We start from the raw sequence: 16314 nt of genomic DNA, 5'->3' as shown, positions 1-16314 counted from the left end.
TGGTGACTAGGAATATTGATAGACTTTGCTTTCTGCCAACAGATAACTGGAGTCTTTATTGCCTGTTACAGATTTATCTATCTATTCTGAATCAAAAAAAAATCAGTTTTTTTCACATATATATTTGAATATGTAACCATTAAGCTTGTTTCACTGTTTTCATTTTGATAGGTTTTCCACCTGCTGTAGTGGTAGCAAAACATGAAGCAAACTTTAAAATGAACATTAAATATTCAGTCCAAATGCTGTCTTTTCATTTTAATGCAGCTATAAGCTGACAATGAAGTCCAAGCTAAACTCTAATGTGACTGGCATAGTAAAAATGATCATTTTCTTTACAGCAACAGTTAATGACAGATTCAAAATTACTATCAGAAATGAAAAATTTGAGCCAGTTTGCCTCAGGTGCATTTGTACCAACTTGGTGATTCCAATGAGTCTGCAAACCTGAAAATGGAGGAGCAGAGTTTTAACAAAATTCCCATTTTATTTTGAAATAAAATTACATCTCTGTGCAAAGCTATTCTGAACTTATGGAGCGGGTGATCTTCTCCCTGTAAAAAAGATCCATGGCCACTCAGGAGCAACCCAACATAAGAAGAACCAAAAGATACCTGATGATATAAAAAATTTATTTTTGCAGGCACAAAGCAAGTCTTTACCAGCAGTGGAGCTATGACTGTAAATAGGACAGAGCTTCAATTCCAGGTGTGCTGAACTCCTTACTGCAATGGAAAATTTGAATTTTTGTTTTTGTTGTATATATAAATATACATATATTATACATGTCAATCCTTCATTAAATTTTAAAATACAGGGAACTGAAAAAAAAAATAAAAGAGAGGGGTTCACAAGCAGCTATAAGAATGTGAATGGTTTTCAAAGCATTAGAGAGAACAGGAGGCAATTTCAGGAATAAAAATAATGAAAGTTGGCATATTCCCTATGCAACAAAAAATCACTTACAGACAAAAAAGGGAGCAGTTGCAACTAAGTCTCAAAGACATTCAGAGCCATAAAAATGTATAAATAAAAGTTCAGTGAAGTTTTCCATGGAGTTGTACACCTTCAGTTTCTTCTCATAATGTTTATTCTTTCTCAAATTTCCACTTTCCAAAAATAAAAAAAAAATAAATAAAAAAATAAAATAAAATAAAATAAAATAAAATAAAATAAAATAAAATAAAATAAAATAAAATAAAATAAAATAAAATAAAATAAAATAAAATAAAATAAAATAAAATAAAATAAATCAAAGCCCATCCTGGAGAATGTAGAGGGAAAATTGGCAAAGCCTGTTTTATAATTACCTTCTTCAAATTAATTTCATAGCATTGCTAAAAATGAGTAGGCATTTTCAGTGACATCAGAACATTTATTCTGCTGAAATTTCATCCTTCTGAGCAGCTTTTGTTACAAATTCTGGTTTCATAGATCCCCTCTTTTCTAGAGAAAGGAAATTGAAAGAAAATGAAAAGTTTATAAAGGTAGACTGATAGACTGATACTACAATATTAAATACTTTTTATTATTGCACTCTTTGCTACAGTTTTTCTATATAGAAACAGCATTTTAAAGTTGACAGAATTTAATTCTACAGAACAAAACAATGTATTGCAAAATCATATCTCATAAGGGATTGATCTGGTGGAATAAATATTGAAACTGAAAGTCATTTAACTGTTCCATCTTTTTCATCATTCTTTGTTGTTCCTTATTATTTGTTCATGCTCAATATTTGTGAAAAAAGTGATTTTTTTCCAATCCATAATTTCTAGTGTTATATATGTTTCTGTTAGCACTTACATCTATGGCCAAAATTTTGTCTATTTTCTGGTACTGCAGATATAAACTACACTCCCAATAAGCCATCTTCACTATAGCAGCCCTGGATTGTATAACATTTTTAATAAAATTACTCCTACTTTCAATAAAGAAATAATCACTTTTTCAACCAAATTTCATGTAAAGACAGCTACTTGTTCATTGAATGGTCTCCAGCAGGAAATAGGCACTAAAGGGTTGGATTGGTGTTGGATGGATCTCAGTAGCAGCTGTGGGGTGAAAAGAGAATGACCCAAAGGTAATGCAGCTCTCTTTGAAGAACGGAGGGAGCACAGAAAATGCTCTCTGTGCTCCATCTTTCTCTCTATTCAACTGCATTGGTTTCTCTGGGATATTTATTATCATATCCAGATACATAGAGAAAGGAACCTCCCAAATCAGAGGGCAGTAAGTATGCAAAATCTTCATTTGTCATCAGAAGAGTAATCTGAAGATGCCCATTTTTACACAGTTTTTTCTCCTTGAAACCATATCAATGCATAGTTCTTTATGACATTTTAAAACCAAGACAATGAGAGCAATCATGGTCAGTCAGCAGTGAATCTATAAAGCCACAAATGAGTATTTACAAAAGGGTGTGTTTGACCCATGTGGCACTGCAATTCCCACCAGCTATGATGAACAACAGCAAAATCTTATGCTTACAATGAAAACATCTAATATGTGCAAGAATAATGCTTGAATGTTTACACCTTTTTTTTTAAGGTGTAGTATTTACAGTAGTTCTTGCAATTAAACTTTGTTTCTGTTGAAACTCTAATTAAAAGTTATGTTTACAGAAAACAGCAAGGATGGTAGGCATTTGTAATAATCTCTGATAAATGTTAGGAAATAATCACTATTATAGTTTGAAAGTAAACCAAAATCACATGCATTCCTTTGACCTTTGTAATAAATACTGGGAGAGAGGAATAGCATTTCTTTATTCTTTAATGCTGCAACACCCAGCCTACATCCCTGGTCAGTCCTGAAATATCTTCTGCACTAGCTATAAGAAATTTATTCCTCCAGTGTCCTGATCTTCTCTTTGTTCATGTATCTATATAAGGGATTGAGAGATATATGCACAAGCAAAGCCTGAAGGCTGAATTTACAAGGTTTCAGTAGCAATGAAAAAAAAAATCTAGATATAATGTCCCAATGTCTTTGCTGATCTTCCTTACTAGATTCCTTATAATCAATGGTTCATTTGGTGTGAAATTACAAAAGTGAATATAATTTTGGTTAAAACTGCGAAGGAAAGTAAGAATTTGCTTGCTATCTCAGCTGGAGCACTGTGCTGCCTTTGACATCTTGACCATCCCTGGTAAAGTACTTGAAAAGTACATGAAGAAAGTGAAAAAAAAAACCAAACAAATTATTTCCAGTCACCGCAGACCTGAATTATTTTTAAAGTGGTGATTGACTGATGGAAGTCTCTGTACTCTCCTGAGTGATCCAGAAATAAATCAATTAAACAACTCCATTTTGTCTTTTTTCCCCATTTTTTATTTAGGCCATCGTATCAAAGCTGGTATTTCAGTAAGCATTGAGGCACTTCAGCACTGGAGACCTTGGTGTTCAGATGCTGATTGTTCCATAGTTTATTCCACTTCATAAAAGTGTGAGTAACAGGGAATTCCTCGACAGATTTTCGTCCCATACATCCTCTGACAAAACCTGAATGTTTTCCAGAATGTCAATACAAAACTTGGTGTCCTCAGCTTTCACAAGTTTCATAAAATCTGTGGCAAACTGCCTTTGGTCTGTCACATTTCGAGTCTCACTCAGGCTTGCTGACAGCTACACGGAAGCTGGCAACTTCGAAGCAGTTTGCCTGGGGAAGAATTCCTGTAAAACGAGTGGGAAATGGAGTCAGGGTGTAAGTCCAGCCTGATTCCCAAGGGCTGTCCCAGTGATTTGAAGGCTGATACTGGTGTGCCTCAAAGCAGGACATGGACAGCTGCTCTTGCCCAGGCTGGTTTTGAGGACAGAGAAGTTCCCAGCAGGAAAGTGGGAGCTTGGGTGGCCTCCCAGCACTTTGGGGTGGCATCCCACAACTCTCAACATCCACCATCACCCTGTGCCGTGAAGCCAGCTGGTTCCCCAAGGCCCAAAGAAGGGATTTCCCCCCAGGTCTCTGCAGTGGGTTGGTAGCACAGTGCTCCTGGTTATCTGGGGGAAGATGTTGTGCTGGCAGCCTCTGCCTCACCAGCTTGTCACCTCGGACCGGGACAGAGAGACCTCGGCCAAGCTGGCCAAGCTCCCCTGGAGGACATTGGCACGGCTGGCTGCAAAAGGCCTGCTCTGCCCCACACAGCTCCTGCCAGCAGACGTGCTGTGGGTGTGGGATATCCTAAGGGTGGGAGACGGGCAGGGCCTGGAGACGCTTTGTGCTGGAAGGAAAAGGCACAGGATGGTGGCAGGGTGGTGGAGCAATGGGTGGGAGACAGGGGCAGGGCCTGGGGACACTTTGTGCTGGAAGGAAAAGGCACAGGATGGTGGCAGGGTGGTGGAGCGGGGGCAGGAAGGGGCCTGTGCTGGGCGCCTGCAGTTTGTGACATCACCAGAGCAACACTGGAGCGACACTGGAAGGATGGGGGAGTGAACATTCCATGCCATTCTGTCAGGTCACAGTGGCATGAGGAGCCCACTGTGAGCCCAAGTGAGATCTCGGCTATGCCACTGCAGTGAGGGGCCTGGAGCAGGCGGTGCACAGCCACCATGGATGAGAACAGATATCCTTTTCTTCTTCTACCTTCTCCTCTTCCTCTGCTCTCCCTGCCCTGTGACAGCTGCCATTGGGATGCCCCTGACATGGCCCTTTCCCCTCAGGCCTGGGCACACAGGGGATGCCCTGGAGGGCCTGGGGCAGCCAGTCCTGTCAGCCAGGGCCGGTTGATAATGTTTGGGTGGGCACAGTGCTGGGAGCACTCGTTCCCTGGTGTTTCTTGGCACTCCCCACCATTCCCTGAGCCTGCTGAATCCCCTCGGCTTCCCCACGTTTCCCTCCTCTCACTGCAGCCCTTTTTGCACCCTGACCACCCCTTGATCACACCCTCCCTTCGGCCCTTCTGTCACTGCTCTCTGGGACTTTGAGGACAGAGCAGAAATCTCTTCCTGCACACCTTGGGGCCTGCTGCATTCTCAGAGGGCAGAATGCAAGGATGTTCTAGAGTATGAAGAAAGGGAAGCACAATCTTCTTAGGTTTAATGAAATTAAACTTTTCCCCCTCATCCCCTCCATTAAAAGGCAATTTAATTGGCCAGAATCTTCCTTAACCTGACGTCTCATACGTGGTTTTGGAATACAATTCAGAATGATTTCATGAATGGGAATGTTGATTTAGAGGGCTGCAGGAGGCTGCTTGAAAAAATGCAAATAAAATTTGATGAAGACCATTTAAAACATATTTTCAAGGTAAGGTGTATGTACATTAAGCAATGAATGGTTTAGAAGTTCAGTTACACACATCATATGTTTGCTGATTTTTTTCAAGTTAATTTTTTGGGAAATGTATTTCAAGCTAGTGTGGTGTGCAAAATCAGCAAAGAATTTTCCTCCTCCAGGTCTTTCATGTCTGTGTAAAATAGATAACCCAGGGTTTGAATTTGAATCATGAGCCTTTAGATTGGAAGGTATCTCTAAGATCACTGAGTCCAACCATTAATACATTGAAAAGTCCACCTCTGCAACTTGTCCCTAAGCACCACATCTGCAAGCATTTAAGTACTTTCAAGGAATGGTGACGCAGACACTTCCCTGGACAGCCTGTTCCAATGCTTGACAACACTTTCAGTGAAGAAATTTTTCCTAATAGCCTGGCACAACTTGAGTCCACTCCTGCTTGTCCTACTGCTTGTTACTCGGAGAGACTGACACCCACATAACTCTGTCTTTTCTCCACAACAAATTAGTGTAAGATGGAAAATATGTTGGTTTGGATTCCCAGGGTTTTTTTTGTAACATGTCTGCGCTTGAGAAAAGTTAAAGCATTCTGGTTTCATCCTATTCAGCTTCTCTGGTCAAGCTAATGAGCCCAGACATGTCTGTCTGATTCTGGACAGAGCCATGAGAGCAATCTTCTCAAAATCCTCTTTCCAGGAGGACAATTGGGATTTCTCTGAGCTGTCCAGGCTTTAGATCCAGCACACATTCATTCCTTTCTCCACTATACCTCTCCTGTAATATTTAAGAGGTGTGCCTGAATGGATGGGAATCGCTCTCTAACTCCCTGGGAATGGATTTGGCCTTGAGAGGTGGCAGTTTTTAAGATATTTCTGTGAAGATTATATGATACAGCTAGAAGCTGGACTTAAGTTCATTTAGTGTAGGCAAGCAAACTACTGCCAAGCAGATCTTGTCTCAGTGAGCAAATACTAACAAATGAGTACTGGATACATATTTTCTTCATGTAATGACTCAAAATATCTAAGATTTTCCCTTTACATCATTTCCCCCCCAAAAAACCCCATCTGTCTGGTAATGCTTTTTCCCTAAGGGAATGAAAACAAGTGTGTATATATATATAAATATATATATATATTTATATAAATACATGTATATTTACTTACTTTCACCTTTATAGATATGATTCTTTGGAGAATGTTGCAACCAGCTGGCAAATTTTGTCCTGATTTGGCAGAGACAATTAACTATGGCAAGTCAGAAAGGTCATAAGAAGGAAGGCACTAAGCTTTCCTCACCCTGTCTTCCTCTCTCATTGTTTGCCTTCTCAAACCAAGGTAGAACCAGCAGCATGAGCTCAACCCTGGCTGAAGAGGCTTCCTGTGGTTTTTTGAACTTTCACTGCATGGAGAAAGTTTCAAAGCTAGAGGATCTCTTGAGAACTTAAAGATATTTCTCGTTGTTTCCTCTATCTTCCCCCTACTTTGGTTTCTGGCAGGAATGTGAGAGATGGTCAGCTGTGGGAAGAGAAAAGGAGATTTGAGGGAAGTGACCTGCAAAGAAGAAGTCTGATCTAGTTGTATTTAACAACATATTATACCCAATAGCCTGATCTAGTTATTTATAGCAGTACTGTTAGGTGCCCTATGCTATTTGAGAAAGATTTACAGGGGTTCAGTAGTTTGGGGGGTTCAAATATTTCATCAGCGAAACAATATGTAAAAATCCAAAGCATTCTGGATGTTACTGACATCTTTGTAATTAACTGCACATCAGCAGTTAATCTAATGGTTCTACATAGCAAAATACATTTTATAGAAAGCTAATTTTAAGGAATAATCAGCTTTTTTCTTCTCTGTTCTCTTTGAGCTTATTTTACTGTAATACTCTTTTGAGCAGTATCAGAATTATGAACATTAAGGTTTTAAGGAATAATAAATTTTCATCTAATTTCTCTCAAGACTTTGTCTCTTCTTTTTCTGAACAGCAAAAATTTGATGTGCATTAATAAAAATAGGAATGATAAAAATCTACCCCAAAAATTTACAATATCTTTTTATAGTGACATGATTTTTATGACTTTAATTTGAAGAGTTCTTTTGTGTAGTATTATTGCCTGTATTTCACCAGGAGGCAGCTAAAATAGAAACTTTACTTTTTTGTCCAGCTTCTCTTTGTGCCAGTAACTAAGTGAACATCCTCCAAGTCCTGATAGACTGTTTATTTTCAAAAGAAGTTGGTATTTTCTTTTCCTGCTTAATGGTTATAAGCAAATTTGCAGCACTGTTAAGAACATTAAAAATTGGATGGAAGAAATCAACCTTAGATGGGGAATTTCTCAGCAGTAATGAAATGTGTATAATTAGCATTTGTACAGAAATATTTTCTTGCTGGTGATTTCTGTTAATAATGATCATTATTATTCTCTTTTGCAAACTCAAAGCAAACACTGAAGTACTCATTTGTAAGATTTTTTCACTAGAACTCCTCATGAAATTTAATTTTGTACTCGTTTCAGTTATTTAATATATTTTTACTCCTATTGTACTTATTCAGAAGTGCAGAAAGAACTTTACTGCATAGGAAGGAACTGGCACCAGATCTTTAAACTTTTGGCTTTCATGGTATGGCTTCAAAACCAATCTAATTTAGCAGTAATCCAATCTGTTGATCAAAGAGCAGCCAGAGCTCAAGTAAGCAATTTCCTGCTTCTAGACATTTCTGTGGAAGCCAAACCAGCCATAGTAAGGGCCATGTTTGGATGTTTGGATGCTGGAACATGGTGTCTTTGGCATCTCAGTTTAAGGAGCCAACAACTGAGAATTTTCATCAGTTTACAGTCATAAGCACTGAGGCAGTGGATTGCCATTTGTGGTTTTTGTGAGCAATTTTGTCAGAAGATTTCTCTTGATTTGGCAGGTTTTAAGCAAAAATCAGGCTAAAATGTTAGAAACATTTATATTTCTATATTGATATTAATTAATTAATCAGTACATAATTAACTAATATATAACATATATACAATATACAGCATATAGCATATACTATATTTTATATTATATATTAATAAATAATATTAATATACATAGTATATAGTATATAGTTTATATAATAGAATATATGTTATATATTATTATATATATGCTATTATATCTTAATATACGTATTACATATTATATCTTATTATGGTTATATTATATTATATTATATTATATTATATTATATTATATTATATTATATTATATTATATTATATTAATGTTTTAATAAATTTATATTAATATTAATATTAATATTAATATTTATATTTATATTTATATTTATATTTATATTTATATTTATATTTATATTTATATTTATATTTATATTTATATTTATATTTATATTTATATTTATATTTATATAGAAATGCAATTTATATTTATATATTATATATATTATATTTATATTTTTATATATTATGTTTATATATATGCAAGACATATATTTATTTCTATGCTTATTTATATATATATGCAGTTACTTATTTTAAGTAGAAAATTTTAAAGGAAAAATAGAATTGTTAAACCTGTGAAAAATGTAAAAAGCAGAAATGGTAAAAAAGCATTATTCTGCTCAAATTCTTTTGTGGCCTTTTAACTTTTCTAGTGACTTTTATACTGAAACACAGAAATTAATTACTATGCTAACATTCTGTAAGCTGTATGAAAACAAGCTTACAATTCAAGAATTCTGAAAGTGTGAATAATTAATCTAAGTTAAACATTCTGGCTTGTTAAGATTAGAACATGGTGTCATAGGTTCTTACAAAATATCTTGTCTTCAAACTTGAATATTGTTTTGTTGTGAAACAATAAACTTCGTTTATTGAAGTGTTGAAAGGTTTGTATTTCTTGGTAATTTGGTCATCCTTATTTCATTTTTAAGATTACTGGTTGCTGATTTTGTGTGCAAATTTGACTGACAGTATTTACAATATGGTGTAAATAGCTGTTGGAGAGGTATTATACTAAATATATTTTCCACTTGATAAGTTTTATGCTGCACATTTATTTTAATGCGTAGCATTTTAAAGATTTTCAACAATGTGTTTGAATATTAAAAATGCATTAAATCTAAATTTATTGCACTTATTTAGATGCTAATTGTGTCATATGGTCCATTTTACTTTACATAAAATATTTGTAGCACACAAAGTGTCATCTAAAAGTTGAGGAGTGTAATCTGATTGTAGTCACTGTTGCCTGAGGATTCTTCTATGATGCTCACTCTTATGGTCAGTTATAAAAGAGTGTTTGGTGCATAATTTGTATAATTGCATGTTGTTTCATTAATTTCTTTTTTTTTTTTTAATAAATTTTGCTTGCTTTTTTCCCTCAGAAAACTATTGACAAACAGTCAGGAAATATTATTAGCATGGACGACTTCAGAGCAATTTATCGAGCTCTTGTACACAGGCCTGAATTTGAAGAACTATTCAAGGCTTACTCGACAGATGGCAAAATTCTACCTGACAGCCAGCTCCTTAAATTTCTTATAAAAGAACAATTTCAAACTGAAGCTAATGAAACAACTGCCTTAGAAATTATTATGAAGTATGAACCCATTGATGAAGGTATGTACAGTTTAACTATTTGATATCTAGCTCTTATTTCTCGTGCTTCTCTCAATGACTGTGTTGTCCTAAACCTCATATATTTCTTTCTTTAAAAGCATGTCTTTTCATCTATTTATTATGTTTTCTTCCTGTGTTTTAATTTCTTTTTATGGTGCCCTCCTTTCTCTGCTCTGTTCTTTTTTCTGTCATTTCTTTATCTTTTTATTTCTAGTCCTTCTACAAATTCTGTTCTTCAGCTCATTACAAACCATTTTCAATTTGTTTTTCTTAAAGTCCATATCTGCCATTTTTCTTCTCTGCTCGTTACACTGTCTTCTCTCCCTTGAGTCACTTAGTGAAAATTCAAGGCCTCAGACAAGACTTTTATGTCCTTCTGACTTCCTTGCAGGGGCACTGTGGAAAATTTTTGTAGGTGCCTGGTCACCTTTTGTGAATCACTAGAATGCTGAGATGAGGAGGGCTTCATAAATCTGTAACATGTTCTTCACCTATTTAAAGGTGCCTCAAGTTGGGGTGTAACACTTCTGCTGAGCGTCACTGATTTCAACTTGTGGCAAAATTTACAGCTAGGAAAAGGATAGAACTGCATTTTGCTGCAAGCTGTTACTTTATTCAGTGGAATATGTTCAATTCTTTCGTTTCCTTGGTTCCCAGTCGTTGAAAACGGGTGGAATTGATAAGTGGTTAAGAAAAACAAACCCAAGGGGAAAATATTTCTTCTGGGATAATAGCACTGGATTTTCTATGCTGACCTGTGGTGGAAGAAGAAAATGGAAAATGCCACTTTTTCAATGAGAAACAGAAGAACATTGGGTGTTTCATTTAGAGGCACTTACTGTCCAGTAATAAAAACATGTGATTCCTTATGCCTTTACTCTTTAAGGCTGCCTTTCAAATTTAACTGTATTTTATTAAACATATTCTGCTCTTTCAGAGGAGCTAATGTTTACTAATTGTTCAAATTACCAGCTTAAAAGGTTCCTTTTATTTTGTGTCACCTGTTTTGATGGGAAAGTTAAAATCTATAGCACAGTTAAACAATGAATAATCTTCAGTCCATTAGAAAACACCTTTAAAAATATGAACTGAAGTTTCTATAGGTTTAATTTAATGTCTGGTTGAAATTTCAGATGCTGAGACAAATTCTTGTTTGTTTCTTCACTTGTGATAAATTTGTTTGTCTTGTTATTGGAAATAATCTCGCTGAACAAAATAACCTCTGTATTGTTCATGCTCCTTTGAGTGAATTCATACTCCCACTCAAACATATTTATTGAAAAGTTCCAGTTATGATTGACATGAGAGATGATTCATATGGTATTGTGATAGACCATTTTGTGTAAGTGTCGTTCTGAATTTGCTACAGAACATTATTCATCAGGATGATCTGTTGGACTCATCTGTCACCCTTGCCCTCCCTGTGTCTTACAAAAAGGGAAAAGGCCAGGCTTTGACATTTGATTGACAGGTTTGCTAATAGGAATGACCATTCTCTCATAAATGTGATAGCACTGCTATGTCAAGATTAGGATGAAAACAATGACTACATTTTACATCTAATTTAAATAAATCCATTTATAGCATCCAGTGCATCCCTAACATTTCTGCAGAGAGATTTTCAAAGCTATTGAGCCAGATAACTTTGAATTTATTCTCTGTAGGTACTGTAGCTAGCTCAGGACAGTATGGAATAAACTAATCTTTCATTCTTGTTATACAATTTAGATGCCTAATGTCAAAATACTACACTAACAGGTTTTTTCACGTGTGTGCTAAAACCTTGCATTTTTGGTAGAAAGAGCCATTTCTATGGAATTGATCACAAAATATGTGATTCACACCTGACAGTTGTGTCTTACTAGCACCCCAATGAGAGTTTTATTCTTCCCAAACATTCCATTATCTTCCCATTTTACTATTAGCTTTGAATAGAAGACTCAACTCATTAAATGAGATTAAAGAAAACATGCTAACTAAATAATTTTTTTTTAAGCTTGGTATATATGTCTTTTTTAAAAAAAATTCTGCTCATTTACATGGATAGGATTAGAGGCACAGTGAGGATAAGAAAGTGCATCCCAGTATTATTTACAATGTAGAGCCATTCAAGGACTCTATTCCTGCCTATTTTCCTGCTAGGCAATACAAAAACAGGGCAAAAATGCAATCCTGTCTTAAAAAAAACAGCTTGCTTTGTAAATAACAATATAAGCCTGGTGCATCTGTCAGACAAGGACTTTGAGTAATCCAGAATGTATTTGTGAAGCAAAAAAAAAACATTCGCAGTTTATTCCTAGTGCACACAGTCGTGAAGGTTTTTTTTGGATTTTTGATGTATGTGAGACAGAGCTGAATGTAGAGCACAAATTTGCAGAAGAGAGCATTTGATCCCATTGGCCAAGGTAAATCAAACTTAATAAAGGAGACATCTCTGCCAAACTCCCACAGATTTCATAAAAAATCATGTGAAGTAAGAAAGATGGCTTAAAAATCTCAACAAAGACAATGACTGTGGCTGGATTTGAGAGACACAATATATCAGATTATGAAAAGATGTGTAAAGGTCTAGTCTCGGGGAAAAAATTCAAGACAAGGTGATTATGAGATATAAACCCTTAGAAAACTGAACTGCTGTTCAGATAGATACTTTATTCCAGCATGCACCAGTTGTAAGTGTGGGTAAGGGAGAAAAAGCTTCCCTAGAATATAAACTGAGACTAGAAAAGAATTAAGTGTATTATAACTTTAGTCAAGGAAATACTTCTCTCTTTACTGTTCCCTTAGAGCATGAATGTTTCATACTGATGTAGTCAAATTTCATAGTATGAAATTCCATCTGATGATGTTTCTGCCTTTTAATGACTGAAAGATTCCTCCTTCCATTATAGCAGAGTAAAACCCTTGTCTGTGATTGCAAGTATTTCTCATGAGTTCACCCCTAAAATTCCCAGCAAATGTATCTGTACCCACTCCACTCTCTCTGTCCCAAGTACCATAGACATTTAATTACTCATTTAGCTCTCTGGAAGCAAAGAGCACTCACATACATTTAAAAACATGGGAAACATCTCTCTCTCCACATTTCCTAGTCTCACATTCCGTTCAGGCTCTTCTCCTCCCCACTCCTGAGTCTCTATTTCAGTCCAGACACCTCTCCCAGACCCTGGCAGGGCTGCAGGTTGTACTCAGTCCCTTCAGGAGGAAATGGGTCTTGCAGGAGGCTCTGGCCAGTGCAGAGTGATTTCTTGCTTGTTTTGTCTGCCTCATTGTGGGTACTCTAAAGGCCTTCAGGGCAACAAACATCTTGTGATAGTTTTCCATTTTTTCTTTCTGAAGAGAAACATTTTCAAAGAAATTCCAAGGTAAATAAGAAAAATGGAATGTAATAAACTCTGAAAATAATGTATAATGTAATCCAAGTTTTTCAAATACCCAGGTTCAAATATCCATAATTCCTCTCTGATATGACAGTATTTGTATATATGGCAGAGCTGGAGTTTACCCTAACAGGAGGAATGAGAAAAATAATTTTATCTTAAATCAGATTTAAAAAAACCCCAAACAATATAAAGGAATATTGTTAATAAAATGAATTGTACACTATCCAAAAGAGGAGGGCAAGACAAAAGAAATCATTGAACTTTGTGAACAAAAAGAGGCAACGAGAAGGCAGAAATCTTTTCTTGCCTTCCCTTTCTACAACAAATGGATATGTGTGTGCACACTAACTACTGCTAAAAGGTCCTAATGGAGAAAAAGACTGAGGTTCCTCCAGGGGAGAAATGTAAGGTCTTGATGAAAGTCTTTTCACTGTGGAATAGTTATGGAGATGAATTCCCATTTCCTTTAATGTAGAAGCAGAAAATGTCTGTAAGTGGTCAGAAAATAGCATGGCTGGGCTATTCCTCAGAAATGTAAGCTCTGTAAAAATACAAAGATTTTTAGTCTGTTGATTGGAGACATGAGCTGAATGTTTTACTGAAGTCTATGAGCTTACATCTTGACTAACAAAACAATGTTAGATGTTCATTTTTTGGGGATTATGGTCATTAGCATATTTGCTTGAACATTAATTTCTCTTGAGAATATTGCAGTTAACTTTTGTCGATGACAAGAACAGCCAGGAAAACATCATAAATAATTCAGAAAAAAAGCAAGACTGAAAAGCCAGTATTTTTTCACTAATTTAATAAATAAATGCAGAAAAGGTAGAACATAAAAGATGTACACACACACACACACAAATAGTTACTAGCTCTACTTGTAATTGCTCAGAGAAATCTATAGACCATGAAAAATAAAATAATCCAAAATGAAATCCAGACAGCTCATGTAATTCATTAGAGGCAAAACATACAGGATGAGTGTATTCTGTTTTGAGTAATGTGAAAAAATTCAAAATGTTTTTTAAAGATCCAGACAGTAGAAATTTAATCCAGTTGTTACAAGTATAGAACAATATACCACGTGCATGTGGATAAATCTATAGGATTCACTTTTCAAGAGTCATCAAGGCTGCAAGAAGTCATCCTGCAAATCTCTCAGCTAAAAGAAGACCAAAGAAATTCCCGATGCAATAAGTACAGTCGGTTCTGTAATATTATTAATATTATTAATCTGAGTAAGATAGTCAAAAATATGGATGGAACAGGGTAGGACCTTCTTAAATGATGTAATCAGGTCAGTGAAGACAGGTTGACAAATCCAAGTTCTTAGAAAATTGTAACAAGCTTGACTAATACAAGTCAAAGGTTACTTTTGAAAACGGGGGAAATGAATGATGAATTGAAAGACTGGAAAAGATCAAATGTAATATTTGTTTTAGAAAGGGAACATCTAAAGAACTAGTCACTGTCAGTGACTAGAAAAAAAAAGGAGAAAATAATAAATACGTAAACCCTTCTAAGATGGTAAAAGTGAGTAGCAGTTTGTCAGGACATTCCATGAAGAAATAGTATCCTGTTTTCTCCTATGAAAGATTAACAATACAGATGGATAGCAGAAAAACGAAAATTATCAGAAATCTGAAACAGAAAATGCCCTGGATTGGATTTTTTTTTTGAGGAAAGGAGTGGAAAGTGGGAAGTGCAAAAGCAGTGTTCATAGGAGAAAAAGTGTGAAAAAAGAGGAGAGGAATAATACCAAACAGAACAAATATTTTGGACAGCAAGGAAGTTTCAGGGTAAATTTCTGTTTCCTAATTATGAAAAATTTCCTAACAAGGTTATTTAGCAGTTGAAATGCTTTTGTTGGGTTGTCTGTGGATTCTTCATCAATGGAAGACTGGAAGAATAACTTCAGAAAGACTTCTGTTAGGAATAAGTTGTTGGGTGAATGCATGTTTGATGTCTGGATGCCCTTCTGTTTTTCTTTATCATTGTAAAACATTGCAAGTTTTCTAGTTCAAAGACCTGTGTAATTGAGAAACAATTATTTTCTGTAAATTCTCATCCAGGTGTAAAACTTCCAGTCTGTCACACACCAAAGATCGATAATTGCAATTCTAACTTGTACATTCTGATTCTTATAGCTGCAGTAAGAATTACCAGGGCAGAAAAGGGGGTTTTCCTACAGGTATTTCCAGTCCCCAAGTTTGTATACATCGACTTCTAAACTATTATTAACATAAAATAATCTTGGATTATTTACTTATTGTTAACTACTAGCCTAACGGTGACAATAAAATTATTTTAGAGTAAGAACTGAGCAAAATCCCTCACTAATTCAAACTATATTTTGAAGCAAATCTAACTTTTGAGATTATATCATTTGTAAAATGACTGCATTACAAACATGACATTGAGAGCAGTAGCTGGCAGTGTAATGGCTCTGTTTGCCATTAAATCAGTCAAAACCAAAACAAATGGGATGACTATCACTGGTATGGACTCAATTAGTTCATTTTGTTATAAATATAGTAGTGTAATAGGCTTGATTTGCAATTCATCTGTGTAGACAGTTATTTCTTTGGTTACAATGCTATTTTTATTTCAAATATTTCTAAACATGATTTGATCAATATTTATTTGGAATTTTCCACCCCTGGCAAAGACATTTGGTGCTAGAAGTCATAGTTTCTGCAAGATTATATTGAGAATTTCTGACTTTTTAGAGAACAATCCTGGTTCTTTTAAAAGAGAAGATTCCCTTAACACGTTGTCTGGCATGTTACTTTCCAAAGTAAATGACAAATATTTTATTTATATTTAATTAGGACTACTGAAAATTCTTCTTAGTGCTGTCCATAGAAGAATAAAAGTGTCAAAACACATTTTTTTCCTCTCAGAAGTTTGAACCACAGCAATTCAGCTCCAGAGTCACACGTATCTGATGTTTGTGTTGTTTATACATTTGGTATGAATTTTAAAATTGCAGGAAAGCTTTGTGCTGTATAACCTTTAGCAGTGTTCAGAATTGGCTATTAAAAATTTCAGAAAGTGCATCAGAGTGGCTTCACAACAGAG

The 16314-nt window shown here is 35.4% G+C and overlaps 1 protein-coding gene and 1 pseudogene across 1 annotated transcript in view; one reads left to right on the top strand and one right to left on the bottom strand.

Moving 5' to 3' along the window:
• Positions 1 to 3349: 3349 nt before the first annotated feature.
• On the bottom strand, positions 3350 to 3894 carry LOC131586098 (F-actin-capping protein subunit alpha-3-like; annotated as a pseudogene).
• Positions 3895 to 4009: 115 nt separating this feature from the next.
• LOC131586097 (1-phosphatidylinositol 4,5-bisphosphate phosphodiesterase zeta-1-like) overlaps positions 4010 to 16314 on the top strand; it is a 48988-nt gene continuing 36683 nt past the window's right edge. Inside the window, exons 1-3 of the mRNA XM_058852837.1 lie at positions 4010 to 4164; positions 5095 to 5245; positions 9613 to 9847. Coding sequence (XP_058708820.1) covers positions 4010 to 4164; positions 5095 to 5245; positions 9613 to 9847 — 541 coding nt within the window. The remainder of the gene's footprint in view (positions 4165 to 5094; positions 5246 to 9612; positions 9848 to 16314) is intronic.

Source organism: Poecile atricapillus, chromosome 18 (assembly GCF_030490865.1).
Source record: "Poecile atricapillus isolate bPoeAtr1 chromosome 18, bPoeAtr1.hap1, whole genome shotgun sequence".
NCBI lineage: Eukaryota > Metazoa > Chordata > Aves > Passeriformes > Paridae > Poecile > Poecile atricapillus.
This window is presented reverse-complemented; position numbering and strand designations above follow the sequence as displayed.